This window comes from Cygnus olor, chromosome 15 (assembly GCF_009769625.2).
Source record: "Cygnus olor isolate bCygOlo1 chromosome 15, bCygOlo1.pri.v2, whole genome shotgun sequence".
Taxonomy (NCBI): Eukaryota; Metazoa; Chordata; class Aves; order Anseriformes; family Anatidae; genus Cygnus; species Cygnus olor.
Genome location: NC_049183.1, coordinates 2,611,198 through 2,628,808, shown reverse-complemented (window position 1 = coordinate 2,628,808; position 17,611 = coordinate 2,611,198). Strand labels below are relative to the sequence as shown.

Genomic DNA, 17,611 nt, shown 5'->3' with positions numbered 1-17,611 from the left:
ATATGAAAAAAAATTTGCTCTGTTTCTTGGTTCTCAACCTTTATCAAGTCTATAAAGACAGTAACAGAGATCAGATTATTTTTTATTGCATTTAATTCAAAAGGTTTACCACTTGCATATTACCATTATCTAGAAAAATATAAATGAACTTATTTTTGTATATTGGTCTTCTGAAAGAAAAAAAAAATCTTTCATACTTTGAACATCTGAAATCTTTCAATACTTATACTGTATTTTTTGAGACATAACCCCTGAATTTTTTTTAAAACTGTTACACAGTAAGTATGCCATGATGAGGAGCTTCACTATCACCCCTCCTACCTCCACCATACACTAGGTATTTCAGTACTGCCTTGGGTGTCCTATTTCAGTATTCAAGCACTTGAGATAAACTGCAGAATCCTTTTTTTTTTTTTTTTTTCCGACCTTGATCTACAGCAAAACATTTTCAGCTGAACTGTGCAAAACTATAATTACTTAAGTCATATCTGGACTGCACATAATTTATATATAAAGCATGAAGGCTCTCTGTCACACATCATGCAGTAAGACAATAAAACATACATGTTTAAGAAAATTGAAAGAAAACATTACACTTTACTCCTTAAATAAAAATCATCAACAATATTTCAAAGACAACAGGAGCCTGCACACACACCCAAATTTCTAAATGCAGACATACATTTAAGTGTAAGTGGTCTTATAATAATAGACTTTATCAGAAGAAAGTACATTCTGCATCATTATTGCACTAAGTCAGTTCTAAGATAACTGAATTAGGGAAGTTTTGACCGAACTGCCCACTACCAGAAGCCTATAGTCTAGGCAGCTGTAAAAAGCAATTTAGTGCTACAGAGAAAAGATTTACCTGGGAAGAGATCCAATATTTAAAAAAAAAAAAAAAAAAAAGACCAAGTAGAATTGGATTACTGAATAGAAGCTTATTATCGCGTGTGTTCAAGCTACTGGGAAAGTAGTAGAGCCAGCAGGTATAAAAAAGGTCTTCCATATGCCTGCTTCCCCTTTTATGATCCAATCATAGCCATCCTGTTAATCAGGTTGGATTACATCCCAGATATTAATTTGGCAAACAAAACAATAGTCTGATCCAGTCTGTCCCTTCAAATATGATGAAAACAATCTGCCACTGATAATCTTGCCATGTGCACACTCCTGGAAAACCATCTGATCAATTTATGTCTAAACAGTGATAGAAGTGTAAACTCAAATAAAAATGAGATAGGGCTTTCCCTACTCATTAATAGCCTGCAAACCCATCCTCTGCTTCCCAAGGAAGTGCTGAAACATTAGCAGTTCAAAGAGTTACAGACTCCTTGCCACAATAAATAAGTAAACAAATGCTGTATGTATGAACAAAAGATTGCAGGCTTGTAAGCAGTTGGAAGTGTAGCTTTTCACTGGCCATAGGAATCCCCAGAGCTTCAGAGCTTTCAGTCCTTTTTTTGTTTTTTAGCTTATTTCTACTCTTTTTGTAAATAGGGTCAGCAACCTGATAGATTTTTCCCTAAAACAGTGCTGGTAACACACCAATGTTTCCCTTATGCTAAACAGCACTTTCACAGCATCAAGATCTTTACTCCTCATGCTGACATTATCCCCCATTTTGTTATTGTCTCTAAAGAAAACAGAAGCAAAAATATAGTAAGTTCACTTCCTAAAAGGATTTCCATTTCCAATATTAAAATTTAAACTTTCCATAGAGACACAGTTGTTGGCAGAGACGGAATGTTATTTGCATCTCTAAGTTTTATGATTTAGAACTTGCCTGCATCAAGTTCTTCACACAAAGTTTCAAATACCATTTCCAAGTTTCATACAGTTTCAGTGAAGACAAAGTATACCTTAACATCATAGAGAAGCAGTCTGATAAAAGGTTATCTATCAAGCACACTAATTAAATAAGGAAACAACAACTGCAAGCTCTTATATAGCAACATGTTTGTGTGTTTATTTTAACATAAACTCTACTACAAGGACTACAAGAGATTACAAAAGAACTCTCATTCCCAAAGTTTTGCCTGGAGAAATATATAACCTCTATACTTCCAACTCACCAGTAAGCCTCTTTAAGGATACTTCATGAAAATGTAATGCCTATTTCAAACACCTTTGCAGTCAACAATGCTTCTTTCTTACTGCAAGTAAAATTAAAGTGCAGTATAGAAACATTTATATGGCTAAGCACAGACAGATGGTCGTATGTTTTCTTCCAGAAAAAATAGTTTTTAATGATTTTAGACATTTAAAGTGTGTCTGCTTCCAAGAACTGAGGTTTCTGTATGGAAAATAAACATTTGTAAGTCCTCTGTATTTCAGACAACACATTCCATATTGACTATCTAGAGCCAAGAAAAAATACTACTCAGTCCCTGTGTTTTCTCTCTTAGGAACAGCATTTCCCAATATTTTGAAGTAACAATATAACTTGTTTATTTATTAATTTTACCTTTTAGAGAACTGAAAAAGACAAGTTAGCAAGTATTCAATTAGTGCTGTTCTGGTAAGTTTAATCAGCTAATGTGCAATCTGTGTATCACTTAATATATGAAATGCTGTCCTGCAATTTTAAAGAAAGAAAATTAGAATGCATTGCCTAGAACTTGGGAATAGAAAATTAATGGAATGTAACTCTGTACCTCAGTTTAATGAAACAACATCTGCAAGATTACTTGTCTAATAAAAAAGCATATCAAAAAGCCTGATGCATAACAGAAGTAAGAAAAGTATTATCTATATTTTCGAAATGTTACCATCTGGGAGCTTTATGCAAGAATAAATACTCTTACTGGTTGGATAAATTCACTGATTCCCTGTGAATGCAAACACTATAAGTGGCTTCCCTCAGTGGCCTCATTATATAAAGGCCTCTTAGGAGTTACTCTGCAGCCTATTTCTGCTCCATATCCCGGCAAACGCTGACCTAGTCCATTTATTGTCATCATGACTAGATTCCACCTACCTTAATGTACCAATCAAAACAAGCACAAGCACTTTGTTTCAAAACAAGCACATTCTGAACAATAATAAGTGAGGCTAATAATGACAGCTTGAAACATATGCTTTAGTTGAATGCCCAGCACTTTAAGACTCAGGTTAATTATTTAGGGATATAAAAACCACAGGTAAGAGCAATTCTAAAAACCTTTTTCCTGCCCTCTTTGCCCTCTCACAAAACTGCCCTTAGGTTTAAATTTTTTTAAGAGTTTATCCAGTTAAAATATTAAAGCATTGCATCAAAACTACTGACATCCTATGAGACGTTCAACAAAAAAATGAAGTTCCAGATTACTAAAATACGTAATGACACATGGTTCAGCTCAAACAGATGAAGCAAAAACTTGTATTATTTAAATAAAATTAGTCTATAATTTTAATTTCCCCATTCTTGAAATTCCAATCTTTATTCCACGAGCAAAATTCAACACAAGAGTTAAAAAGATGTCAAAAGAGCTACTGGTTGCAAGTAAAGCTGTGCTCAACTTCTATGCTGGAAAGCCTCTGTCTACAAAAATAACCCTGGCTCCTAGCAAGAAGCTGAATATCACTTCAGGTGCTAGTGACTTGATTGCATTGAATGGTAAAACCTCTCCATGCTTCCATCACAAGATGACAGGCATGAGATGGCATACATCTCCAAATGCAGCCTCACAAGCACATGTACGCTGAGGAAATACCCCACGATGTCTTCAGCCTCTGCTAGCTACTGAAATACAGACTTTTTAAACAGTTGGTTAGCACATAATTGCTAGTTACTTTGTATGAAACATATGTATTTCTTACTGTAAATACAGGCCTCTCTAACGTCCATGTTTTCTGTTAATGTCACTTTGAATTCTTAAGGAAATGAAAAGGCATTAGGAAAGATTACGTCTAACAACACTGGCACCACTTCCAATAAATATCATTATCATCTCATTTTCGATTCAAAAGTACTTTCATTTTGTTATACTTCTCAAGACTGAAGTCCCACCTCACCTCCCTTAACAAGACAAGATTAGAAGTTAGCATGTACCTTTTTGCAGAAAGCTAACCAAGCATGTTCTGAATTTAGCAGTGCAGCAGGATTGCTGAGGTACTAGCTCATGCGCTAAACAGCAAGCCTCCTGAATTGGGCCTACATAGCAAAGATGTTTTATCTTCCTGGCTTCCTATCAAGTATTATTTGCATTCGTTTGAGGCAAGCAAAAAATGATACACATTGATGTTACAAATGCTAACATTATTTAATGCAGTCTGTGTTTTGAACAGTCTTTACAATAATCACATGCCACTGCCTATCCAATAGAGCGATTGCTGTTTATAACTGAAAAAGGTTAACACTTTGGAATTAGATGATCATTGAGGTCCCATCCAACCCAAGCCATTCTATGATTCTATGATATGGTCCTTCATGGGCTGCAGAACGGATATCTGCTCTGATATGGTCCTCCATGGGCTGCAGGGGAATAGCCTCCTTCACCATGGGCCTCTCCACAGGCTTCAGGGGAATCTGCTGTGGTGCCTGGAGCACTTCCTCCCCCCGCCCTTCTCTTTCACCGACCCTGATGTCTGCAGGGTTATTTCTCTCATTTTCTCACTCCTCTCTCTCACAGCTGTTCTAACACTTTCTTAAATACGCTAATGCAGAGGCTCAACCAGTATCATCCATTGGCTTAGCTTTGGCAGGTGGCAGGTCCCTCCCGGAGCTGACAGGAACTGGCTGTGTCCAACATGGGGGCAACTCCTGTTCCCTTCTCACAGATGCCACCCCTGCAGCCCTGCATGAGTGTCCCATTTGTGCCTGCACTAGTGACCTTCTATACCAACCGAAGAGGAGGAAGGGAATATCTATGTTCAGGTGAGTCATGTGCAAATAAATGCTTTTGAAGGCAGCGCTTTGCCTGTGGCACCCCATGTGACTGGCTGTGTCAATGTCCTGTGTGTCTGTGCGTCTCTGGGATCCCTGCTCAGCTTTGCTACCGGTTGAACCTGCAAAGGGGAAAGTGGTGGCCACATCCCCCAGTGTGGGCAGAGACCCCAGGTCCCCGGGCATGGCCCCAGCAGCTGGGCAGGAGCAGCTGGAGGAGGCAGCCACACACTTATGTCACTTAACATAATAATTTAAAAATTTAGAAAAACACCTTCAAAATGAAGGTTTGAAGAACATACTTTCTTAATAGAATTATAAAGTTAATGTGTGCAATAGTAATCATGTCTGTAGATAGTTGTATGGACATAGAAAATGTAATGGTTAAAGATGGAACACATTGACAAAAGGCAAATTGCACCTTTTTTTGTAATCTGCTTTAAAAGGTATTCTAGCATAATAAATATACTATACATGTTCCTTATGTGTATTCAGCATGAGTAAAACTCATACAGCTGAACACATTGGCACTTCAGTGGGAGGTCAAATTATTGTTTTGGCACTTCCACCAAGCCTGTCATTTCAATTCCATTTTATCAAATTACAGATTGCTCGATGCAGTTGGATTAAGGGAAAGATAGACACACACACAAGTAATTGTCATCACTTCAGTTGTGAAATTCTGTAATTGCATGTCAGTAACAGGAAGAACAAGAGAACAGTAATAGAACTGAATGATCATTCAAATACTGTGAAACTTTCCAACAAGACTTTGAACTATGACAATCCACATGCCAGGAAATAGACTGGATTTCTGAGCATTTCCCCTCTTTATAATTGCCAATATTTCTTAGGCTGACTTGTGTTGCGTGTTAGATTATATGGCAAATTTCTGCTATATATTTTTCTGTAAGTAATCCTTTTACTTGCAAAGAACATAAACTAAGACAAGGAAATGGAAGATCCTTCCATTTTAAAGACATGATTAAAAGTAGTGTGAACAATAATAAATGATACCTATGCAACTCAGAGTATGGGTTTGATTCAACAGAGTTTCTGTATTTTAGAATATCTGGAGTACAACAAATCTTGAATTAAAATTATTGTGGAGAAGGCAGTCATGGTTTTCAAGCAACTTTTCTGCCATAAACAACCCTGAGATTTTCTTACTCTCTTACGGAAGTTTTGAAAACGTCCACCTCTGTGGTATGGAAGACTCTAGAAACTTCACACAAATCCAATTTAAGAGAGCTGAAATCGTATTGGGAACTTCTGGCATACAGTGACAGGTAGATATTATCTGAATAGCTTGTTATTCTCACTTGTTTCTGAGTTTTACGTTCAATCCTGTATATTCTATGTCCTGTCATATGATGGTTCAATAATACTCCTATTTGTACATCAATTAATGAGGCACAAGAAATGGGAATCATTTATTTGCTCACTCTAGTAAACAAGGGGAGGCCCATTAGTGTTCAGAACTTCCTTAAGATTCTTAATTCCTCAGAATCTACATCCTAACACAATTTATGGAACATAATTATCTAACAGAACAAAAAATACTTACATAGAACATTTCCATACCAATACATTAGAGTCTGCAAGCTTCCCTCATCAAAAAATTAATTCCTTTTAATGTGAGGAAAAATGCATCCCAAAGTCTCCAAAGATCGCGCGATGGTTTCATGAGGTAACAGAAATGACACTTACTCCACATTATTCACTGACAGGGAGCTCCTAAACTACAGAAAAATAGTTTACAATGAAAGGAAACAGTATACAAATATATTCACATCTTAGATGTCTGCAGTTGAGTCTGTCTGTCCATGATGTTTCTTATCATCTCTTTCTTATTTAATACCCTTATTAATTCCCTCCCACAGTAACCTAAAAAACAGTGTTAAAGAAATTGGATAAAATTTCTTCCTATTACTAAAACAAAGTTTTCCCTTAAACTTACATGGAATATTTGATCATTATAAATTGAAAAAGTAAATAAAAGATTGCAAGAAGCCATAGGATATACTGAGCAAAGTGTATTTGTAAATCTGTTTGTTCTCCTCCTCATTTTGTCTCAGACTCACATTGTAACCTTGCCTATGCCTTCCTCTTCATATTTCTATTTCCCCATAGTTAATTTGATCACTATAAATGCAAGTACTTTCCTCACAGGTGTTTTTAAATTGTTTGCAAAATGCTTGGAAATCCTCTGATAGAAGACACTAAAATAATTATGAAATCATTTCCACAGCAGGCATAGAAGAGGAAAGGTATTACTGTCTATACCATATCCCACAGAAGGTAATAGGGAGTTATGAAACATGTCACTACAGGGAAATTTTCTAACTTACTGACCTATCATGTTATTGACCTAATGCATACCCATAAAGTCTATTGCTCTCATAAAGCCTTTGCACTCTGAGCTCAAAAGTGGTAAATTCTGAAGTCAAGATGCATCTCAAAAATGTTCTCTCCATAAGCCACTGAAGAACAGAAAATGGAGCAGGATATCCTGAGTGACCTTGAGCCACCAAGCTAATAACATAGTTGCTAGTTAATGGTCAGCATTTACTTACCTGCAAGGAATACTGATGAGACTGTCATTGCACATTACAGCAAAAGTGAGTCTATTACAAAAAAGCATGCTGAAATCAAACAAAAATGAAGAAGCCAAAGCTGAAGAATAAAACATTCCTGGCATAGTAAAACCCAGCTGCCACAAAATTATCCAGCACAGAAAGACCATTATAAGTTAACTTTCCAGTCAGTTTTCAGTGGCTCAAAGAGTTTTCCAGTTCAGAAGAAAACAAAAGAGAGGGTGGTGAAGAAGCAAGGGGAAGGTAACTTCATAGAGGAGTGTTGGTTTCACAGTGTTGAAATGAATTTATTTGATGATATGACAACAACTGCAGATGAAAACAAAGTATTCCATTGTGTTCTGTTCAGGCTTCAAGGGTTATTTCCAGGCTTTTGTGGCTTTTTGTTTGTTTGTTTTGTAATTTTGAAGACTCCTATTCAATGCCAGTCCCATGTAGCAATTCTTTTTCATATGTTTAAGACCAAATAGAGACACGGACTGAGAATAAATAAAAGATGCAGAAGATATACTTGGGGCAAGTTTTTCAGCTATTGAGAAGTGATTAAGCTGGTGTAAGAGCAAACAAAAAAAATACAGCTTTACATATTAGCAGTCTTCCTAAAGTGGGCACCGAGGCTAGGGTTTGCTTATAACAAAAGGAAGAGAAGATCGCAAAGGAATCCACACGGCTGCCTGTTTTGGCAAAAAGGTCAATATTCTTGTTAATTCCCTCAACAACAACCACATATTTTGTCCCCAACACACAGTTATTGTGTAAAAATATGGGTATATGTATGGGTAAAAACAACAAATGAACGACATCACTTGATCATCCGTCGAAGACTGAAACCTCATGCTGGAAAACATCACAGGTTTTGAAATTATGACTCCAATTCCTTAAACGTGAGACTAGCTTCAGATACCAATCTGTTTTCAAGAAGTCCCACTTCACATGCTTTTAACAAGTTTCTTTCTTTCCTGTGAAATTTTACTGGTCATGCATGCTGCTTTTAACAGCGAAGCTGACATTTGCAGAATGACAAGCTTAGTTTTAAACATCTAATTTTGGTTGTTCAGAAAGAAGGTATGAAAGCAAAACAAAAAAGGGTTAGGTGTGACAAACACAGAAAAGAAGAGTGGGACATAAAATCATACATACACTGGGCCCACTGCTGGCTGTGGTAAACACAGGTTAGTAATGCCTAATGATATAGGTCAGTTACCACAGACTGTTGATTACTTGTCAGCTGTTTTGACATTCTCAAACAGATTCTCAAACCTGAAGGCTTTTATCCTTGCAGAAAAAAAAATCTTAAATAAAAAGTTCAGTGGAAGTAACAAGGGAGGGATACACAGATCATAGTGATAAAGTGGTTAAGAAAATTAAATGCCATTTTGACCTTACAGAATAATAGATTCCAAAATAATAACTACTTTTACAAAATTTAAGTTTGCCTACAGGCAAAGTTTTAGCAATGGCTTCATAAATTTCTACTTCAAAAAGTAGAGATTAAGAAGCTTCAGGAAGAAAGTTTGTAAGAAAAGGAAGGGACCTTGCAGACATATTTTGTTGTTAGCTATGAACATTTTTCATTAATTACTAATGATATAGTTCATTAGTAATATATTTCATTATGAAAGAGCCAAATTATGAAATTCTAATGAGGCATCTCTTAACTGCAGTAGTTTCTCTTGATTTCGATGTCAATAGAATAAAAATATTTGCAATGTTTCTATGAATTACATTAAACCCCAAATTTATGCTTTCAATAAACATGAAACAATTCATTATTATTAAAAAAATTATTATTAAAAAAATTGATACATCTTTATTTGATGATCACAGAATGGGTTATTGGTAATCTATACCCTTGAACTGAAAAGTGAATCTGCCTCTTAAGCTCAGCAGAAGCTTCAGTTTTGAGACCAAACACATAGAAAACACGAAACATGCCATGTAGCAACAATATATAATTATTACATTTCTGTTCTTTCAAAATGTTCCAACAAACTAAGAAAAAGAGGAAGATAAACTAGACAATTCTCTATGTAAATTGTAGTTTCTGCATTTGCAAGCTAGAACACTGAGCAGGTTATTGGTTTTTGATAAGAACTGTATTTTTAGCAAGTCAAAAAACAAGCCAATGCCCTAAACTTAGCAAATGTCACATACTTTTTTATTACTTCAGCGATTACTGAGGCAAGGTCACTTAAAAGCCTGCAGTACTGAAGGCACGTGTCTGTGCACATCAGTATTTAGAGTCACAAGGATGAGAAAGTCATAGCACTCAGCACTGTAATGTTGATAATCTCCAGATTTTCAACTTTAGTGATACCTTAAAGAATCTTCAAGATTCACAGTATGTTTGGAGACCCTCTGACCACCAGCTCATCTTCACTGCCACTGCTTTTAAGAACAAGAACGGAAAGGGAAGTGATGAAAATAGGCCAGCTAAGCAACAAGGCATAGGATAACATGGGAATCTCATGCTCTTTGTTTCACTTCAGTTGCCTAGTACTGTGTTGTCATAGAAAAAGGCAGACCACATATTCTGTACTGCAGGATGTGAACAGAGGGGGTAACTGCCTCTTTCTGGGGTCTGACAGCTTGGTTAGTCTCCATGGCCTGAGTCACTGAAGAACGCTAGCTCCTTAGGAGACCACTCAACCAAGGCCAAGTATCATGTATATGACTCCTATCATTTATACTGAGGTAGAAATCATCTTATCTTCGAGCATGGAGAGGGGAAAAAAAAATTTCTGGGAACTACTAGTGCATCTGCTCTATAAAATGAAAGCTGCAGTTAAAAAAAAAAAAAAAAGGAAATATAACTAATAAATTAATTATACTACAGTCCAAAGTTTGTCAGGCTTGTGATAACTTTTCCCATTATTGAAGCAATAAAAATAACCATTTGGTTGTGCAGTTTCAGAAGCTACTATCCACACTAAGAAAAGTCAGATTCTGGTGTTTAGAAAGTAAGGTCCCAAACTGTGTTTTAGCAGAATATCAAACAGCATGCACTTAAATTTAAACACCTAGTTTCATAAAAGCTATTGCTCGGAACCTGAAGTGTAAATGGCCTGAGTTTCACAGTAATGAGTACCATCTAATTTTAGAGATTTTAAATTATGTCATGTAGTTGACACTTTCACAAACTCAGTTACTTGCTGACACACGGAGATATACTATATAGATTTAGTAATCTAGAACTAGATTCCAGCTTCAAGTTTAAGGTTTCCAGTAGAAGTGCATGAATGCACGAATATATGAACCTTCATTCAGCTCACTATATCTCTGCAAAATGCTTGAGAAAATAATGGAACAAACTGCATAAGATATGAGAAGGCATAACTTATCAGCAGTTCAAACTTAATGAAGCCTAAGAAAGGAATCTTACATAAAAAGCAGGAGAAACTTGGGAATTTCACCAAAAAAAAAAAAAAAAGAATAAAATTGAAGATATTAACAAAGGAAAATAGGGTTTATGGAAGGCATAAAGTAAGTAAAAGAGAAAAAAATAATATTTTCATTTACTACAATGCATTTAAGAAAAAAAAGAAAACAACAAACAAACCTCCCAGTGAGCTGAAAAAAACAGTAGGAGTGTAAATAACAAGGAGAATTCCTTAAATTTTATAGTGGACTTCAATAATCAGAGACTAGTAACAGCTGATAGGCATTTAAGACATGACATACATTCTATTTTAATTATATTCACATTTTATTATCATAATTGAATTCTCAGTATGTTTTTGTCTAACTCCATTTCCTCTCTTCATTCCTGAAAATTTTGAAAATCATTGAAATTCTGAAGAACTTCCATCACATAACAAAGCAAATGAATCTTGCTTTCCTGCAGTAACTTCAACATCGTTTTATGTCAGACCTGAATAACAGTATTTTATAACATGTGTGCTATCATGAACAACTCAAATGCATCTGGGATGACAATTAATAAAATTTCATTTTTACAACAAAAAGAACTTGATTATCATTAAGGAAATGAGAAGTCACTGAATAATCATGGAAAGATTCAGAAGCCAAAAGAAGTTCAAAAACAAAGAACTTTTGGAAATTTGAGTAGTAGAACATTGATTTTACACATAATGGCACAGTTAACATGATGTTAAATTAAACATAAAACCCTGCTGTTTCAAAACATAACTTGAGAGTATGAAACTGTTAGTGCTAGAAGGCAGCTTTCCACATCTCTCACTTTTGAGTGGAAATTGATAACACTTCAATTTAAGAATCTAAATCAAAAATGTACTTTTTTCAGGTATTTTCAAGTATACATGCCATAATGTAGTATAAAACAAGCTAACAAGGCAAAGAACAGAACAGAATACACTTTTTATACTCACTAACAATAAAACTGGAAATAATATAAGAGCTTTTTTTTTTTTTCTAGACTGCAACCATTTAGAAGGAAAAGAAATCAATATCAAACATTGCTTAACAAGCAAGAGGAAGTAGCCCTTATCTTGCTATTTTAAGAATATTTAACTTGGTATGCCAGCATTATCATGAAAGACATCATGCAGTAATTTTGCTATTAATGAAATTAAGAATAGCAAGTGCAATTGTCTTTTAGGCCATTCATAGTTTCACAAAAGTAAGGTTATAATTCTCTTCTGAACAACTAGGTATATTTCTAATGGAAGCACATTCAATAGAGTAAGGGTGTTTTATACCATTTGAAGTTAAAATACAACTACATTAGGTAAGGCATTGTTAGGAAACTTTAACACACATACATAAAACAACTTAAAATAATTTCACATAGCTAAATTGGAAACATAAACCAATCAAAGAAATACTTACTAGACTGGCCTGACATAAATTACATTTAAACAAGCAACTTACTTTTCTGTCCTCAGTTTCTACACAGGAATTGCACTCTGATTTAATATCCTGAAAAGACAAACAGAGAAGACTGTGTCACAAAGCACATTCTTCAGGGCTGTAAGAGTAACTCCAAATGAAGAAAAGGCATCAAAGTCTGAAAAACGGGTTTCTCAACCTATTTTATATTACTGTATTATTTTTGTATTCACAGTACCTTTAAAGGTATAATATTTAGTATTACAGCTTTAAGGAAGGTTTATTAAACTTCATTAGAAGCAGATGTGTTGTCAACTGAAAGATAGGATTGAAAAAAAAAACTTTTTTCAATATAGTATAGTTCACAAGATAAGATCTCTGTAAAGTGTAAGTTTTTTTTTTCCAATTGCATCTTGATAAAATGTAATTGTTTACTTTTTTTTTCTTTTCTATTTTATTACTGTTGGTAACAAAGATTTTTAAAGGTAAGATCATTGTCAGCTTAAGAGGATAAATAAATGCTCAAACTTCTGTCTGTTAACTAAAGTGCTAACTAGGACTCTAAAATTGACAATGTATTATTGTGTTTCCTGGTCTGAAAACTGTAATACATAGTCCATATTTATACTTATGGACTACTGGATAGGTTGAAGATATTTGTGTCATTCCCCACTGAAAAATACAAGAATACTCAAGCATCTATTTTATATAAATATATATATATAGTATATATACACACGCATATAACTTGGACTTCAAGAATCAAACTAATGATCTTAAATCTAATGACACCCAAAACATGTTTCTTTTATTCCTAAGGCATTTTGACTCTCATTAAACAGTCAGGATTTTGCTAGTAGATGAACAGAGAATATGTTCTCTTTTTCTGAAGACATGTAGAGAGAATTGTTATCACAAAGAATATCACAATATATCACAAAAAAAAAATCACAAAATAAAGGCATTTCTTTCTTCATTTTATCCCTTTGTACAAGAAGTTATCCCTGAAAATTGAATAAACCACATATATTTCAAGCCATTAGATTGTAGACAAGATTAACGTGACCTATTATGTTTCTTCTTCGTTTTTAACTTCACTTTTCTTGTGATGGTATTCTTGGAAGGTAATTTTGCTTACATACTGCAACTTTGAAGATTTCTGTTAGAAAAAAATGGCACAGATATGAGGTCCAATTTTGTTTGTTAAAAGTAAGTCATTCCACAGCCTCTTACTGAAGCTAGAACTACTCTCATCAGCTTTTGAATTATTAGCTAGAGTTACTTGTTACATAAATCCCAAACCACAAATTTAAGACTGACAGCTAATAGTAGTTTCCATTGAAAATGAAAAATTAAATAACGATGCTGTGTTTCCTCAGGACCATGCCTATTCATCTTAAATGAAGGACTGATATTATTTCAACATCAAAGTCTTCTTACCTAAGCCATATACCCATAAAAGATTAAAAAAAGAAAATCGAAGTCAAGTAAGATGAATCAAGGTTTCCTGAAAAATTATTTTTATTCACAGCAAGATATATTAAAGACGTTTTCATTAGGCATATCCTATTCTCTGTCACTCCTCAAGCAGCATATTTCCAACAAAATAATCTTTGTTATTCTAGCTAGTTTTATGCATCACGTGAATCAGTTTGTCAAACATACCTTTCATTCAAAATACTTTTGCTGGGAAACCAAGCTGTATTTGTGGAATGTAATACTCAAAAATTTTCTTTCAGGTGTGGCTTCCTGGCAGCCTGCCATGCTTCTCCTCCCATTTTGCGGATAAGGAAATACTACCAGCCTACAGGCCGGCTTGGTTGCAATTCCCTTTTTTTTTTTTAAAAGTGCTTTGGAAATAACGAAACATTCCCCAACATATTTGTTGGTTAACCAAAAAATGAATTAGATCTTTTAAATCGCCAAGGACAACAGTGGCTCTATCTTGCATACTAAATTAAACTGACCTAAATTAACTAAACGTGGAATAAAAGAGTTTCTATCTAATTCCAGCTATAGTTATTATGAACACTCAATATGATCGGCATACCTTGCTGAAGAACTAACAGCATGATCCTTTCTACTAGCTAGAGACTATGTTAATTTGATATTTTGTCGTCGTTAATGCCCATTATAAGCAATTTTTAAGAAATATGTGCTCCTAAACTGTATTGGGTTTAGGTGGGACGGCTTTGGTAGCAGGAGGCTGCAGGGATGGCCCCTGTGAGAGGAGCCCAGCAGCTGCCCCATGCCAGAGCAGAGCCAGCCAGCTCCAAAGGGACCCACCGCTGGCCAGAGCTGCGCTGTGAGTAATGCTGGTTGGACTTTTGGAGAGCAGACTGAAGAAAAGGAGAGAAAAAAAAAATACAACTGCTGTGCTACAGCAGCTGGGAGAGAGGGGTGAGGAAAGGTGAGAGAACCAGCCCTGCAGACACCCACAGCCGTGCAGGAGGAGTGGAGGAGGTGCTCCAGGCATGGGGCAGAAGTTCCCCTGCGGCCTGTGGAGAGGCCCCTGGTGGAGCAGGCTGTCCCCCTGCAGCCCATGGGTCCCACATGGGGCAGATCTCCACACTGCAGCCTGTGGAGGAGTCCCCAGTAGGTGGATGTGGCCTGGAGGAGGCTGCGACCCATGGAGAGCCCCCGCAGGAGCAGGCCCCGGGCCAGAGCTGCAGCCCATGGAGAGGAGCCCACGCAGGAGCAGGGGGTCTGGGGGGAGCTGCCGCCCATGGGGGTTTTCCATCACATTTTCTCCCCTATCCTACTGAAGAATGAGAGAGCAGTTGGTGTGGTGCTTATCTGCCTACCAGTGTGAAACCACCACATAGCATTTCTTATTCAATGTGAAGCAAAACATGCAGTTTTATGCGGGTAAAGCAAACCCCATCTTCCTCCCAGCACAGTTTACCTTACATGACTGCCTATGTCCAGTAAGGCAAAAGGTACAAACTAAGCACGGGGCAGCCCTTCTGAGAACAGCTGAGACCAACCTAGCTGAGACACTCGGTGCTGCGATAGGAATTGAAGCAAAGCGCCTGGAAGTTAGCTGATGCCAGCCATAAGGGAAAGATGTAGGCTGAAGTTTTATCCCTGAACTGTTGCATGACTTTTAGATAATCATTTTGTTTCACAGTGTTTGCTGTTCGATCTAAATATATGGGAAGCATTATTTAAAAATTAACCATTGCGTCATTAGCAATGAAATCTACTTAAGTATGTTTTCAGTGTTACAGGATGTTGATGACAAGACAGAAGTATTTGCTTATCTTTGAAATTAAGTGAAGTCATATTAGGGTGAAGAAATAGTTGCTGTGTCTTCAAGAGACCTGAATTTAGACTTTGGCACAAGGATAAATGCACACACACACACAAAAAAAAAAAAGCTCCACTTATGTTTTGTTTCTGTATTCCAAATATTAATTTTAAAATATTTCCTAAACCATTTTTGACAAGCATGCTTCAGTCTTATTATTAGATAACAATCCAGCCTGTAACAACTGTTTAACGTATAACACCCTAAAAAGCTCAAATTCCTGAACAGGATCTTTCTTTAATGGTGAAACCCTAACAAATCACAGTGTATATGTTCTGATAAACGATAACTAAGGATACTGACTGGGTCCCTAAAGAACTAAAGGAGAATTCAGGAATCCTCATTCCAAAGTGGTTAGCCACATGAAAGCAGTGAAAAAGCAATTTGTCAGCAGTACCACGTATGGTATTATTATACCTTTTTTCCTGAAAAAAAAAAAAGAGATTAAAGAGGCTTAAGAAAACATACCTAACAAATTCTATATTTTTAATATCACTGAAAGAAATCAGTGCAGTAGGTGAAGAACGAACAACAGCAGAGAATCAGTCTCTTCTAAAAGCAGTAATTTGCAAAATTATTAGCTGAATAATAAGCTGTAATTTCCAATAAATTTATATTCAAAAACAACAGTAGGTCATACTGATAGAGGGGTCCATACATTCATAAAGTACAGTTGTGGCAGGTGCAAAATAAGAAACAGGCAACAAAGAACTTCCCACTTCCCGTGGAAGACCACACTACTGGCAAAAAGGAAACCATCTGGCACAAGCAACACATCCACTGTCTTTCAAAGATTATTCAATTTATTGTTGTCACACTTATTTTATCAAGTTTTTACTTGGATAGTACAGTTGGTTTGTCACAAAGCTACACACAACATTTTAAGAGCCTGAGCAAGGAAATGGATTCTGGAAAACATGGAATTCAGGTTCCTGAATTATGTTGGACTCATTGGAAAAAAAGTCACTGCTGCAGAAACAAGTTGTTTCATAAAAGCAACTCTTGTTGTATGCTTGATATTTCTAGGAAGTCTACAATCAAGTCTTTTCTGAACATATGCAATCCACCACCTTATTACCCATTGTACCTGATCTCAGAAGTTTTCCTTGAGTGACCTGAGCATTTCATGTTAGGGATGTGCAAGCATATGTAAACCTCTAACTGCTCAAGCAAAACAAACCGATTTTTATGAAATGGTTAGTGGTATAATTCTTTAAACCAGTCAAGTAACTGGCTTCAAAAATATTTATTTTTAAATATAAACATTTCAGTATACATCATTACATCATTTAAATAAAAACATACATGGAAATTAAACTTGAAAAAAAATACATTGAAATGAATCATCTGTTAAATACAGAGTAAGAAGTAAAAAAAAAAAAAAAAATCAGAATGTTCTTCTCTGGGAGATATCTATGCCACTCTCTGTAAGTGCAAAACAACAAAGTGTTGTCATTTTGAAAGGTGTATTGCAAATCTCCCTGCTGTGTGAATTGAGACTAAGTAATACAGTTTTTGTAAAGCAAGTGTAAAATCGTAGAGAATTGAACAGTATTTTAGACACTTCCTTTTACATTCTTTCATATTAAGGTTAAAACACCAGCAAAATTTGTTCCTCCTGAAGAATTTGTATTTTAGACAAATTATGTAATAGAACACTTCACGGGATATTTCATGGGAAACGTGGAAAGAATGAATTATAGACATACACTATCATTAAAATAGAAAACTCTCATCCATTTCAGTTTAAACCATCACTTTTTTTTTTAAACTAGGTGTCACTGCTTAACAGCCAATTAAATTATAATACTATAAACATATTAAGAGCTCTAGTTTTGAATATTGATTTGACAGCACAGAAGGAAATTGCCTATTTTGCCTGTTTTGTTGGGTAGCTGCAAGGAAACAAAACAAGGCTTTATGCAGTGTATCAGGAGCAGCAAAGGACAAACACAACTTGAACGAAGAGCCATAAGGGATGCTGCCGCATATGTTAACAGTACAATTCCAGTAACTGGGGTGGTGAAA

The 17,611-nt window shown here is 35.7% G+C and overlaps 1 protein-coding gene across 20 annotated transcripts in view; it reads right to left on the bottom strand.

The window, feature by feature from the left end:
* Positions 1-17,611, bottom strand: part of RBFOX1 (RNA binding fox-1 homolog 1) — an 861,472-nt gene that overhangs the window by 579,316 nt on the left and 264,545 nt on the right. For all 20 annotated transcript variants that reach the window (XM_040574360.1, XM_040574366.1, XM_040574385.1 and 17 more), the window contains one exon: positions 12,316-12,363. In XM_040574360.1, coding sequence (XP_040430294.1) covers positions 12,316-12,363 — 48 coding nt within the window. Of the gene's footprint in view, positions 1-12,315; positions 12,364-17,611 lie in introns of those variants that run through there.